General features: G+C 40.4%; 1 protein-coding gene across 10 annotated transcripts in view; it reads left to right on the top strand.

The window, feature by feature from the left end:
* Window positions 1-14891, top strand: part of TPK1 (thiamin pyrophosphokinase 1) — a 348661-nt gene that overhangs the window by 76504 nt on the left and 257266 nt on the right. For all 10 annotated transcript variants that reach the window (XM_042926947.1, XM_042926946.1, XM_042926953.1 and 7 more), the window contains one exon: window positions 4642-4713. In XM_042926947.1, the coding sequence (XP_042782881.1) occupies window positions 4642-4713 (72 nt within the window). The remainder of the gene's footprint in view (window positions 1-4641; window positions 4714-14891) is intronic.

The following is a 14891-nucleotide window of genomic DNA, read 5'->3' as shown; positions in this document are numbered from 1 at the left end:
GCACTTCCAACAATATGTTAAACAACAGTGGTGAGAGTGGACATCCCTGTCGTGTTCCTGATCTCAGGGAGAAAGCTCTCAGTTTTTCCCCATTGAGGATGATGCTAGCTGTGGGCTTTTCATAAATGGCTTTTATGATCTTTAGGTATATTCCTTCTATCCTGACTTTCTCGAGGGTTTTTATTAAGAAAGATTGCTGAATTTTGTCAAATGCCTTTTCTGCATCGATTGACAGGATCATGTAGTTCTTATCTTTTCTTTTATTAATGTGATGTATCACGTTGATTGATTTGTGAATGTTGAACCAGCCCTGCATCCCAGGAATGAATCCCACTTGATCATGGTGAATAATTCTTTTTATATGCTGTTTAATTCGATTTGCTAGTATCTTGTTGAGAATTTTTGCATCCATATTCATCAGGGATATTGGCCTGTAGTTCTCTTTTTTTACTGGGTCTCTGTCTGGTTTAGGAATCAAAGTAATACTGGCTTCATAGAATGAGTCTGGAAGTTTTCCTTCCCTTTCGATTTTTTGGAATAGCTTGAGAAGGATAGGTATTATCTCTGCTGTAAACATCTGGTAGAACTCCCCTGGGAAGCCATCTGGTCCTGGACTCTTATTTGTTGGGAGATTTTTGATGACTGATTCAATTTCTTCGCTGGTTATGGGTCTGTTCAAGCTTTCTATTTCCTCCTGATTGAGTTTTGGAAGAGTGTGGGTGTTTAGGAATTTGTCCATTTCTTCCAGTTGTCCAGTTTGTTGGCATATAATTTTTCATAGTATTCCCTGATAACTGCTTATATCTCTGAGGGATTGGGTGTAATAATTCCATTTCATTTATGATTTTATCTATTTGGGTCATCTCCCTTGTCTTTTTGAGAAGCCTGGCTAGAGGTTTATCAATTTTATTTATTTTTTCAAAAAACCAACTCTTGGTTTCATTGATCTGCTCTACAGGTTTTTTAGATTCTATATTGTTTCTGCTCTGATCTTTATTATTTCTCTTCTTCTGCTGGGTTTAGGCTGTCTTTGCTGTTCTGTTTCTATTTCCTTTAGGTGTGCTGTTAGATTTTGTATTGGGGATTTTTCTTGTTACTTGAGATAGGCCTGGATTGCGATGTATTTTCCTCTCAGGACTGCCTTTGCTGCATCCTAAAGCGTTTGGATTGTTGTATTTTCATTTTCGTTTGTTTCCATATATTTTTTAATTTCTTCTCTAATTGCCTGGTTGACCCATTCATTCTTTAGTAGGGTGTTCTTTCACCTCCATGCTTTTGGAGGTTTTCCAGACTTTTTCCTGTGGTTGATTTCAAGCTTTATAGCATTGTGGTCTAAAAGTATGCATGGTATAATTTCAATTCTTGTATACTTATGAAGAGCTGTTTTGTGACCCAGTATGTGATCTATCTTGGAGAATGTTCCATGTGCACTCGAGAAGAAAGTATATTCTGTTGCTTTGGGATGCAGAGTTCTAAATAGATCTGTCAAGTCCATCTGATCCAATGTATCATTCAGGGCCCTTGTTTCTTAATTGACGGTGTGTCTAGATGATCTATCCATTTCTGTAAGTGGAGTGTTAAAGTCCCCTGCAATTACCACATTCTTATCAATAAGGTTGCTTATGTTTGTGAGTAATTGTTTTATATATCTGGGGGCTCCGGTATTCGGCGCATAGACATTTATAATTGTTAGCTCTTCCTGATGGATAGACCCTGTAATTATTATATAATACCCTTCTTCATCTCTTGTTACAGCCTTTAATTTAAAGTCTAGTTTGTCTGATATAAGTATGGCTACTCCAGCTTTCTTTTGACTTCCAGTGCCATGATAAATAGTTCTCCATCCCCTCACTCTCAATCTGAAGGTGTTCTCAGGTCTAAAATGAGTCTCTTGTAGACAGCAAATAGATGGGTCTTGTTTTTTTTATCCATTCTGATACCCTATGTCTTTTGGTTGGCGCATTTAGTCCATTTACATTCAGTGTTATTATAGAAAGATACGGTTTAGAGTCATTGTGATGTCCGTAGGTTTCATGCTTGTAGCGATGTCTCTGGTACTTTGTATCACAGGATCCCCCTTAGGATCTCTTGTAGGGCTGGTTTAGTGGTGACGAATTCCTTCAGTTTTTGTTTGTTTGGGAAGACCTTTATCTCTCCTTCTATTCCGAATGACAGACTTGCTGGATAAAGGATTCTTGGCTGCATATTTTTTTTTCTGTTCATCACATTGAAGATCTCCTGCCATTCCTTTCTGGCCTGCCAAGTTTCAGTGAAATTGTAGTCTTAAAGCTGTGGACCGTCAGCTTCTGTCATCCACTTCTTAGAGCAGTTGTTTGAAAATTGTTCACATTCTGCTCTAATTCCATACTCTCGCTTCGTTTTTGTTCACGTACAAGTAAATCGACCATACTCCACCTCTACCTCTGCATGTTTTCACGTACCTCAATCTCAATAACTATTTTCATCAGTAGGATGGAAGTCTGAGGAGGTCCAGAACCTCACTTCTGCTGCTCGCTGTTTTCGCAGCAGGGCCTGAACGGGAGTGCTTTGTGCTCTCTAAATGCCTGCTAAAAGAATGACTCAATCCTCTCCTTGTTTCCTCTCACATCTCTCTTTAGAATATAAGATTACTTCCGTTTGAAGAACTTGCTCTTGACTTCGCTGCCATTTCCCCCACGCTTCTCATGGTTCACTTTTTATTTTTGTGAGAAGAGGCATCTCTCCTCCCGATTTACTAACTTCTTGTCTCCTCACTGTCTTGAGGCTCTCTCTGTGACTTCTCAGATTTTGCTTTGAGATGTGCCCTCCTCATTGACCTTTGTTGGTTCTTCAGTCTCTGTGACATCTCAGCAGCACGCTGTGTTACTGACAGCACGTTCTTGGAAATCCCCTCTTCACTCTTTTACCTTTCTGACTTTTCTTTCTGCGTTTCCTTTGTTGATGTCCTTCAGCTCTGCGGTGGTGAGCAAAACAGAATAATTTTGCTCTCATCCTTTGTTCTTTTCTCTCTGCTTTCTTTGCAGTATCCTAGGCGCTAGGTTGCTCTTTGACCTTAGCTGTTGTCTCTGTGTGCGTGATTACCAAATAGACACAAATTGCCTTTACTACTCATTTTGTATCCTTTTAAATACTTCCTGTGTGCCTCAACCTAAACTTCTCTGTCAAGGTAAACAGTATGTCTGAAATTTGGGATGCCAGTGCTAATGCCTTGGGCTCCTGTCATTAGGGCGTCACTTCTGAAACTGTATGGAAGTAACCCTAATGGCAAAGGATAGCAATTTCTGCTGTGTTCTTTTCCTTGTCTGGAATGCTCTTTCCTTTATTCTTTTCAGCTTCCTTTCTCCTTTTAAGATCAAGTTTGGAAACCTGCAGTTCACAAAGATTTCTAGGGTGACACCAGACCTTATTGACTTTCTGGGCTTTGAACTCCCTCCATACTCATTTATCTGTTACCTGGCACTCTTCGTATACTTGTGTCGTATTGTGTTGTAGAATAAATCCTCTTTATTATAAATGTTTTATCTCACAGATACTCTGTAATCTTAGTCCTCTTTGTACTCGCAGTGCCTAGTATATAATCAGCACTTAATAACGTGTGCTGTGGATGATGGCTTCCCCTTTGCATTTCCTTATCTTGTTCCACTTATAATACTGAGATTGCTTAAAAATTAATTTTTCTTATCACCAAACAAACATTTCTCTTTCATAAATGAAATGGAGTGCTTGGACTGAGCCGAATGACAGATTTTCGATAGCCTGATTGCGTTTTGCTTTGCACTATTTTTAGTACATTATAAAGGGCTTGGAATGACTGTTGGAGAAGTAACTTTCCTCTGTCTTTTCAGTGTCTTCATCTTTTGAGTGTCATCTAAAAACATGGAATGAAAGAATCATGATAAGAGCTATGGGATTCTGTGCAGACACACGCGCAATTTTGTATGCGGTGGGGAGAGATGGAGTGGGCGAGAGAATATGAATAAATAAAAATGAATGTGAGGACACACTGCCCAAGCCCATATACCACCTGGCAACTAATGTTGGGAAGATGCCGGACCAGCCCCGCAGAAGAGTAGTTGTGTCAAAGGGGCGGTATCTCATAAGGATGTCATTTTAAGAGCATTCTCCCCTTACCCCCTGCAAAAAGAAACCTACCCAGTTGTTTTTATGATAAATTGTTTTTATAATCAAGTTCTCAGCAATATAGTAATGTGGTAGACATACTGAATAAAGAAGATCTTGTTAAACTATGGTGTGTTTTAAAAATAAGGTATAAGAAATTAGCTGTGGTTGAAATTTAGCTCTGTGTAGATGGAAAGTCTGGGTTAGTTGGGGCACCTGGGTGGCTCAGTCAGTTAAGCATCCAGCTCCTGGTTTGATCTCAACGTTTGTGAGATTGAGCCCTCCCATTGGCTCTGTACTGACAGTGCAGAGCCTGCTTGGGATTCTCTGTCTCCCTCTGTCTGCCTCTCCCCTGCTCATATTCTCTCTCTCTCTCTCTCTCTCTCTCTCTCTCTCTCTCTCCTTCAAAGGAAATAAACATTAAAAAAAAAATCTGGATCAGTAGAGGGTAATTCCAGGCTCAAATGAGGGGAACAAAGGACTTCACCTACTTATTTACTTCTTTTTTTTTTTTTTTCATAGGGAAGTTGAAATACTGCCTTGTGGTTCTGAATCAGCCGGTGGACAAATGTGTTCGTCATCTTTGGAGCAAAGGTAATCTCAGTTAGCGTTCACGTTTCTTTACTTTCTTTACTCCTTGTAGGATGAACATGACTATTAAATATTCCAAAATCTGACTGTCATACCAAAAAGTGTAATTCCTAGCAAAGTGATTTAGTTATTGAATTACCAGGAGAATAAATCTTTTCTTAACCAGTTTCCACTTGTGGTTTCTGCATCATGAATCCCCAAGGACAGAATTACAATGTAGCATCATTATACCGCATTTCTGATCCACCCTGTGGATGTTAATCCTGAGTACTTACTAAGTGTTTGTTGAAGTATGAATAGTTTTGGCACCAGGGGCAACAAAAAGCATCCTCAAGCCTCACTCATCCTAGCATCCAACAATAAGATATCTGCAGGGTAACCAGATTTGCAAAATTAAAAAAAAAAATGTTAACAGGGTATTAGAATCTCTAGGGAATGCTGAAAAATAGAAACAGTAGTTTTACAGAATTCATACTTCCATGAGTTTTCCTGTAAAAAGCAGCCTTTATTAACTTTTTTTTTACACTATTCTTTGCTTTATTTTTTTTTACATTATTCTTTGATTTGTATAGGATTAACCCTAGGCTAGAAAAGATTATTAAATACCATTTGGTGTTTTGAACCTCTGCTCTTCCATGAGATTTGAGGTTTTTTTCCAAAGGGATGCTTCCGCCAAGGTTGCCAATGTAAGTTACAGGCCAAATTAGATAGACAGAACCACATGATTGTTGATATGCTGATGCGTATTCCAGATGACTCTCTCTAATCGCAGAATTCTGTAGTATTCTCAGCATCCAACTCTCACGTCTTGGAATGCAAACCTATTAGGCCAATAAGCTCACATCTGCAGACAGGGGTCCTTGTAATACTAGAGGGAACAGATCATCGTGGATGATTTTGTGTAAGGAATTGTTCTTCTGTGCTTATCATGAAAATTCTTGATTCCAGATTTAGCTATCTTTATGTGAGCCCACTGAAAATGGCAAACTGTTACTGTACCAACACTGCCCTGAAAGCTGGCAAGTTATCTAACCAGAAGCTTCACTCTCCTCGCACTTCTCACTTGGTTGTCATTAGGTAGTTACTCAGGGGCCATAAAAAAAGGTTTTTTTTTTTGTTTGTTTGTTTGTTTTTTTTTTGTCACTTCAGTGCCTACTGCTGTGTCTGGCTCATAATTACTTAGTAATTATAACAAATGAAAGTGAATTTGAGGGGTGCCTGATGGCTCAGTTGGTTAAGCATCTGACTCTTGATTTCAGCTCAGGTAATGATCTCACTGTGATTTGTGAGATCCAAACCCACATAGGGCTCTGCACTGACAGTGTGGAGCCTGCTTGGGATTCTCTGCCTTCCTCTCTTTCTGCCCCTCTCCTGCTTATGCTTGCTTGCACGTGCACTCCACTCTCTCTCTTTCAGAATAAATAAACATTAAAAAAAAAAGTGTTTTAAATCTTTATTTATTTTTGAGAGAGAGTGTGAGTAGGGGAAAAGCAGAGAGGGAGACACAGAATCCGAAGCAGGCTCCAGGCTCTGAGCTGTCAGCACAGAGCCAGACGTGGACCTGAACCCACGAACCATGAGATCATGACCTGAGCCAAAGTTGGACGCTCAACCGACTGAGCCACCCAGGTGCCCCATAAATAAACATTTTTTAAAAAATGCTGTGGTTTTGGAGTGATGGTTGGATATTGGTGGGGGGTGGGGGACGGAACTGAAGCTGATGGACAAGAAAAAATTCTTGAGACACCTTTGGTGTGAAAAGTGGTCTTATTAAAGCATGGGGACAGGACACCGATGGCAGCAAGAGCTGCCCCAGGACTGTAAGGAGTGACTGATAATATACTTGGGAGTTGGGGGAGGTAAAGGCAAGGGGAAGTTTCCAAAAGGATTTTCACATGCTGAAGAAGACTCACAGGGTCCTGGAGGCCTAGCTATCATCAAGCTAAGGTTGTTTTTCCCCTCTAGCAAAGCATTAACAGTAAGACAGTTGGGTGTTCCTGGAGGAATGTTCTACTCTGCCAGCCTGAAGCATTTGTCAGTGAGCTGCAAGTTATAAGGATATTTAATTTTATCTGCCATTTCCTTCTGCCTTTGTTTCCCACATCATTTCCCCTTGAACACTTTTGATCCTTAAATCTTTAAGGTTGCTGAGGGTAGAAGGTCTTCTCATCTGTAACTTCTTCCTGCTAATAGGGGCATAGAGGTGTCCCTACCTATGGGTCAACAATGGTCAGTTGGAGGAATTTATATAGAGGAGTTACAAAGGCAGAGGCAGCCAGTCCAAGGGAGAAAACCTATATGAACCTCCTTGAGTAGAAAGGATCATCTGTCAGCTAGAAGTTATGGCAGTGAAGGAGGCTTGGCACAAGGCAGGGAGACACTGGAAAAGACAATAAAATAAAGTTAATGGTATGAGACAGAGAAGCCTAAATAAAAGACCTTTGGTAGTTAATCAGAATTTTCCTTCAGTCCTTCATTGTCCTTTGAAGAGAAATTTGAGGTCTTCCACAGGTTCACAGGAAGAAGAAGGCGTGTCAGCTGACATACTAGACTCCTACAAGGAAGGTAGCGGTTTAATTCTTGATATATGAGTCCATGAGAAATGTCCTCCTAATTCTACTGTAGTGGGAGTGCTTAACATGGCCCCGTAGGAGCCCTTCCAGGAGTGCATAATGTGGCCCGGTAAGAGCCCTTCCGTTTTGGAGTGAAATCCGTTGCTGTTTTAGGTTTCCAATCCTTTAAATAAACCAGGTCTTCTGGGTTTACATGGGGTGAGTTGCTAGTAACTGTCAGATCAGGCTTAGGGAGGATATGGTTTGCATATTCATTTAGAGATTTATGAATTAACCTGGCCTGACATGAATAATTTAATAGAGCATTCTAGTATCTATTTATTGATAGGTCTGCAGTAAGAAAAGGCTTTTTGGAAGAAGATTGGAAACCTTAGTTCGGAGAGGCATAGCCAAACAAAGACTAATTTGTTTGTAAAACAAGTCTAATTTTAACAAACCTGGCCTAATTATTTACATAAACTTAGCAAGAATAGTGATAGATCATATAGATCTTTTAAAAATGTGCTTTGCTGGAGCTTTTTCGTAAGGAACCTCTAGACTGAACTTTTAGTAAAGCCTGCCCAGGTTAGGAGCCAAGTGCTTGCCATCAGGCATGCCTAGAGTACCTATAGGTTTGGGTGAATTCCTCTTCTCAAGGTCCCCGAAGTACCCTGAGGTTCCTGCACCTGCCAGGAAGTAACATTCTTTGCTTACCTGGTAAGGCTGCTGGGAGCTATGTAAGCAAGGTATCAGGCCAACAGTTCCAATGGGCTGCATGTTTCATAAATTCAACCTCAGTTTCTTAAAGCTGCCTGGTCATATCTGAGTCTATGCATGTATCTCAGATATGACATTCCAGTCAAAGCCTTGGTAAAATAACCAGTATTTCCAATGGTATCAGAATAGATGCTTATTGAATTATGCAAATAACTGTAGTTGCCATGAAGGAAAGAACACTCAATGAGAGTTTTCTGAATTTCACAGGGGTCAAGTAGAGAGAAAAGTTAAATGCTTCAGTTTGTTCACAGAGGAATACTTTATCCTATTTCTGTATATCATACATATCTTTTTTTTTTCTAAGGTTTGTTTTTTGAGAGAGAGGGAGAGAGAGAGAGTGAGCACACGTGAGTGAGCAGGGTCGGGGCAAAGAGAGAGGCAGACACAGAATCTGAAACAGGCTCCAGGCTCTGAGGTTTCAGCACAGAGCGTGACGCGGGGCTCGAACCCACGAACCGTGAGACCATGATGTGAGCCAAAGTTGGACACTCAACCTACTGAGCCACCCGGGCACCCCTGTATATTATGGCTATCTTAAGAGAAAGCTTCCTTTATCTGGAAGAGCAAACATTAGAGAACCAGCAATATTTCAAACAAGAGTCACAAAAACTATGACAAAAAGACTCAAAAATGGACACAGTTAAAAAATCTGATGAGCGATTACAACATAGCTGGTAAGAAGTCCAGTTATTTCTGTAACACATATCACTTCAGTCATAGAATATCACATGATGGCGTCATACTAAAATATATTAAAACTTTAAGAATTGCATATAATCTCCAGAATAGTTACAGTATTTACCCAAATGTAACCTAAGACTATTATTTGTGCTTTCACAGTAACTTAACATACTAAATAAAAAGGCCTACTTGGTCAAAAAGACTTGACTTACAGTTTAAATCTTGGGAAGTTTGTTAAAAACCTCAGGACGTTATAATGCACAAAGCAAGTATACCCTCAGACCCAGATATCCTTCGTTTCTCTGCAGTAAGTACAAAACACAAACCAACATGCCGTAATCAATACTTTAGTATTTTATCTCGTTTGGAAAAGACCTAGATGTCCAGTGGACTCAATTCCAATTTGTCATCCAAGCAAAACTTTAAAGTTTCAGGTTACCAAAAACTTTGAAATCTTAACAATTACCCATGAAAAATTGTGAGACAGAATTAACCATCATTTTAAGTCACCTTTTTGCTAACAAATTGCAAAAGAGAAAACAGCTTATTTGACCTTCAGTAAATGTAGGTAGCATAAAAAGTTTAATATATTTAATGCTGGTAACTCTTTTTAATTAAACCAACAAACTTAAATTAGTTTAAATACTAAATTATGTTCCACTTGGGTCCACTTCAAAGACAATTAATTTGTTCCCCATGGTCAGTTTTTCCCTGGGACACTGGTGGGGAAATCTGGACAGTCTAAATAGGGTGCTCTTTGCTCCTGACATCGAGGGTGGGAGAAGTAGCCAGTGGTGCCCGAGGCACTGAGGATGGTGTAGAAGCCGGTTATACAGGAGGAGAAACGGGGAGGGGGAGGCCAAAGAGGTGAGGTGCCACCAGAAGTCACAGGAAGAGTATTCCTGGTTCTAAACCTTGTCAGCTCGGACAGATGAGCAGACGCCACTTTTTGCCCGACCGAAGTGGAGTTAGGCCGTCCATGTCAGGCAAGAGAAGACAGGGAACTTGCCTGAAACGAAGGGAGTTTCAGCAGATGCCTCGGAATATTCCTTCACGTCCCTGTCCTGAGATAGACTAACCACAATGGACTCCATTTACCATAGCCATTAACCTGGGAAATAAATGTGGGAAAGGCCCCCACATGTATTAGGAAGGAGGAACAGTGAGGGATAGTGTCCCCTTCATTAGGGATGGCTTGTGTTTCTTCCAGCAACCTGGCTTCTATTAGGAGGAGGCTATTTAAATTATCATCCAGAATGTCAGGAAGGAGTTTATCAGCCAGGTCCTGCAGGAGACTATTAGGTCTGCATGCTGATTTAGAGCTATGAAGGCCTGGACCCAGGGTACCTCCGTCTCATTTGCCCTGTTTCCTGCAAAAGATCTAATTGAGATCCTAGGAGGCCATGCAATGTTATATAGATCAGTCCCTTCTCAAATGTTGCCATCTGACTTGTTTCCAGTGGATTAAAGAGACATGCTAAAGGAGAGTCCTTGGGAACTAAAGACAGAGGTCCATTACCAAGGAAATCCACCCTCCCCCCCCCCCCGCCCCCCCCCCCTACTCCCAGGTTGTGTCCCACATGTAGGATATGTCAGAGGTTTCTGGTGTCAAAGCAAGCTAAGGTGTCCCTTGAACAAAATTACCTGCCGTAAAGGTTACTGCCTGCCATAAAGGTCCCCACACTTCCCCATTGCATTCTAGACTACAGTGGTTCCAGTGTGTGGACTCCGTTTGCCTTGCTGAGAAGGCCATGCATAAAGGCCAAGCTGTACGTTAGCCTGCCTTGCTGAGAAGACCATGAAGAACCTGCTGTTTTTAACCCATGGAAAACAGTGAAAAGTTTTACAAGATGAAATTACCCAATTCTGTAACTTAAATAGTCAGTAGAGGACAATGACGAAAAACAGTAAAGATAGAAACCCATTATGTAAATGACATTCCAACACATGTAACCCTTAAAACTCATTTCCTGGGAAAGGGCCTCCGGTTGGGTTTTAATTCATTCGGGTACTGGTTTCGACTGGCTCTGAGCAGAGGTCTCCTGGCCAGAAGCAGCTAAACCAGAGATGTGGAGGGGATCACGTTGGGCCAATGAGGAGGAAACCTCCCACGGGAGTCTTAAGATTAACAGCTGTCCTGATGACTTAGCTAGCTGTCCTGGGCCCAAGATGGACCACCTTGTATAAGAACAGAAATGAAGAGAAAGCATTTAAGTCTGGGTCTTCTTACCATCCCAAGCATGGCAATAACTTCCAGCCAAAAGGCAGGCTTTCTCCTCCCTGTGGAGTAGCCACTGACTAGAGGATTGCATTCTGAGCAATAGATGTGAAAGTGTTCCAATAAGACAATACTCCTTGAAAAGCCCCTCAAATGAAAATAAAAGGAGAGGAGATGTACTCCCCGAGGCTCAGAGTCCAGATGAGAAGGCTCAGCCCCATGTTAGGCGCCAAAATGTTGTGGTTTTGGAGTGATGGTGAGGTGCTGTGGGGGTGGGGTGGGGCATCCAGAAAGAATTCTTGAGACATCTTTGATACAAAAAGGTGGTTTTATTAAAGCACAGGGACAGGACCTGTCGGCAGGTAGAGCTGCCCCAGGACTATGAGGAGTGACTGATTATATACTTGGAAGTCAGGCAAAGTAAAGAAAAGGAAGTTCCCAAAAGGATTTTCATATGCTGAAGAAGACTCAGGATCCTGGAGGCCTAGCTATCATCAAGCTAAGGTTGTTTTTCCCTCTAGCAGAGCATTAACAGTAAGACAGTAGGGAGTTCCTGGAGGAACATTATACTCTGCCTGCCTCAAGCATTTGTCAATGGGCTGCAGGTTTTAAGGAAGTTTAATTTTATCTGCCACTAACGTCAGCCTTTGTTTCCCACATCAAATTTGATTTGAAAAAGTCTCTTGTCTGACATAGACAAAGGATTTATTTGATTTGCATGAAAATTGAACACTAGGTCAGTTTGTATACATGGAGAAAACTAATGGTGTCTAAGTGTGACATGGCCTGAAATGGTTAGGTAAGTCTCCTTCCCAAAATACCTTTTCTTCAGGTTATTGAAATGTACTTTCTTATATACTTCAGGATAATTCTTAGCTCTCTGGAGCCATTAACCATTGTAAAAAGCAGCTCTGTTAATAAGTACTGAGGAAAGGTAGAGTAAGGTTTTTGTGGTTCTCATAGTAGAAGCTGTGATTTTTTTTTTGTTTGTAGTATCCTGTTTGGTATTGTTATTTTTCCAATAAAAAGTAAAAAAAAAAAAAAAAAAAAAAGAGAAACTTTGAGCTTGAGTCTGAGTTGATGATCTTAACAAAAGTGAGAGGCCTAGAAAAAAGTATAGGGTAGCCTTGAGGGCCTCGATGGAACAGTGGTGTGGCTTGGGATTTCAGCAAATAAGGGTCAGAGGCAGCTTTGTCTGGTGGTCTTTGTGCTGTGTGTGCAACACTTTCTAGAACCTTCCTTCTGTGGATGTGAAGATTTGTGAAGAACGGAAATGAAGAGGTGAAATCAAGACTGTTATATCAACCCACAGACAAATTTGGAGGCTGCTGCACAGTATAAGTCTCTTATATAAAATCGGTAATTTAACTTTAATCTATGCTAAGGATTTAGGATGAGCAGGTATTTCCTGAGATTCCTTTAAAGGGAAAGACTATTTTGAAGGCTTATTTATTAGTTTTCCCCTGCAATGTTTATGTGACAGGTTATGCAATTTACATTAAATGACTAAAGAAGAGCTTCAAGGGAATTTAAAAGTGGAGGTTTTTAAATGTATTTTCTTTTTAATACTTCATGAAGTTTCAGTGATTTTCTTGGTTACAGGCCTGGGTCATTTTTATTTCTACTTGTCCCAGCCTTTTATATACCCAGTTTGATCTGGGGATAGAAACTAAGTATATAGATAGGTAGGTGGATAAAAAGGCAGATAGAAATGTAGTTAGTATCTAACTTTTCTGTTAACTATCAGAGGTTATTGGCATTTGTGAATGGATATTGTCCTCAGATTTCTTAACCTTTTTTTTTTTTTTTTTTTTTTTTTGAGTCAGGCTTTCTCTTCCAGTAATTGTCTTTCTCATCCTGAAATATGTGTTAAATGAACAAAAATAAGGATGTCTGTGTTTGAAGGATTCTGCTTATTTCTTGTTGTGTAGATCAGTTATTCTCCACTTGAGGTCACCATGCTAACCAGGATCTTTAAAGGTATTTGGAAAGATCTGAGTTACATAAAATTAAAAAAAACAAACGAAGAAATAAAAAATCTAACAGACATTCACTTACCTGAGATGAGGTGATAGACCATAGATCAGGTTTTTAGGAGTTTGACTTCTTAAAGAATATCTTCATTAAAAAAATTTTTTTTAATGTTTATTTTTTTTTTTTTGAGAGAGAGAGAGAGAGAGAGAGAGAGTGAGCGAGCGGGGGGAGGAGCAGAGAGCACAATGGAGACAGGATTTGAAGCAGGATCTGGGCTCTGAGCTGTCAGCACAGAGCCCGACGTGGGGCTTGAACCAACGAAGCTAGAGATCTGAGGTCAGACGTTTAACCCACTGAGCCACCCAGACGCCCCAAAAATATCTTCATTTTTAATGTGAGTTCACAGCTTTTCTCTATTTTCCATTTGACCCATAGAACATGTGACCATGTTAATTATATTATGAGTAGACTATCAGATTACATTGATGCCAGTGTGATTTGTTTTCTCCTGTAAAAGGAGTTAGTTTTCTTCACTTGATTTCTTTCTTTTTCATTTCTCTGGCAACAAAGCTTCAGATCATGCCAGAGTACGGGGGTATGGGCCCCGTACTCCAGCTCATTTTTGATGAGGCTTTAAGTCCTACATCATTTGACAAATCAGGCAGGTCTTTTAGGTTGAAAGACCTGTTACTGCCCATGCAGTATACATGAGTCAAAATAGAACAAGGTCTTTGGTGTTATAAAAACATCCATGTTTTCCCTTCTGGTTCATTTGTAACTGCTTGTTGAGGATATTTACAGACAGAAGCACAGAGGCATGAACACTTCCTCATGAAGGCAGGTCTGAGGCTCTGGGAGCCACAAGTCCTTAGGATGATCTTGCTCATCCTTGTTTCTTAAGTAGCTGAAATTATTGTAGTATGTGATTAAATGTACTTGGTCATGTCTGTATGCCTTTTGCTTTCTTTTTTAAACAAAAATACCTTACACTTACAAGTGCTTATAAAGCAGTTTTTAATAGAATCCTGACGTGCTCCATGAATTAAACTGATCTTGTGCTAGTGATTAGTATGCCATCAGATTAAAGTTTAGATGATGTAGAAATCTGCTATAAGGCAACTTCAATAATAGTTTTGTTGTATCAACCTTTTGCTTTATAAATTGTGCACTCCAGGATTCTCTAAGCTTGTTTTTAACCTGGTTATTTGCGGGAAAGGTCAACCAAAGTTAACAAATTTATATTGTGTAGTTTTCTTGTTTTCCTTTTCTATTCACTGGGACCTCTACCTCATTATGGTGTTCAATATGACACCTTCAAATAAATGAAATTCAGTAAAAGCCACTTTTAGGTGTAGATTGGTTGAATTGATTGGTTTACTTTAATATGCTTGGTATCAACCCGTGTTTTAATCCCACTGTATCTGTTTGAGTACTTTATCCCTGTTAGATTTCCAGGGAAACATGGTTTTTGACAATCACCTTGAAATTTTGAAATCACCTTAACGCTATTCCTACAGCTCACTCTGAAGGTTAGTCCTGGTCCATTTTATTTATTTATTTATTTATTTATTTATTTATTTATTAACATTTATTCAGTTTTGAGAGACAAAAGAGACAGAACATGAGTGGGGGAGGGGCAGAGAGAGAGGGAGACACAGAATATTAAGCAGGCTCCAGGTTCTGAGCTGTCAGCCCAGAGCCCGATGTGGGGCTCGAACTCATGGACTGTGAGATCATGACCTGAGCCGAAGTCGGGTGCTTAACCAACTGAGCCATTAAGGGGCCCCAATCATTTTTTTAGAGTATGTTTCTGGGGTGCCTGCGTGGCTCAGCCGGTTAAGCGTCCGACTCTTGGTTTTGGCTCAGGTCGTGATCTCATGAATTTGAGCCCAACGATGGACTCTGTGCTGGAGCCTGCTTGGGACTCTCTCTCTGTTCCTCCTCCACTCGTGGGCATGGGCGTGCACGTGCGCGCGCTC

Source organism: Panthera leo, chromosome A2 (genome assembly GCF_018350215.1).
Source record: "Panthera leo isolate Ple1 chromosome A2, P.leo_Ple1_pat1.1, whole genome shotgun sequence".
NCBI lineage: Eukaryota > Metazoa > Chordata > Mammalia > Carnivora > Felidae > Panthera > Panthera leo.
The sequence above is the reverse complement of the archived record's forward strand: the minus strand, read 5'-3'. Positions and strand labels throughout refer to the sequence as shown.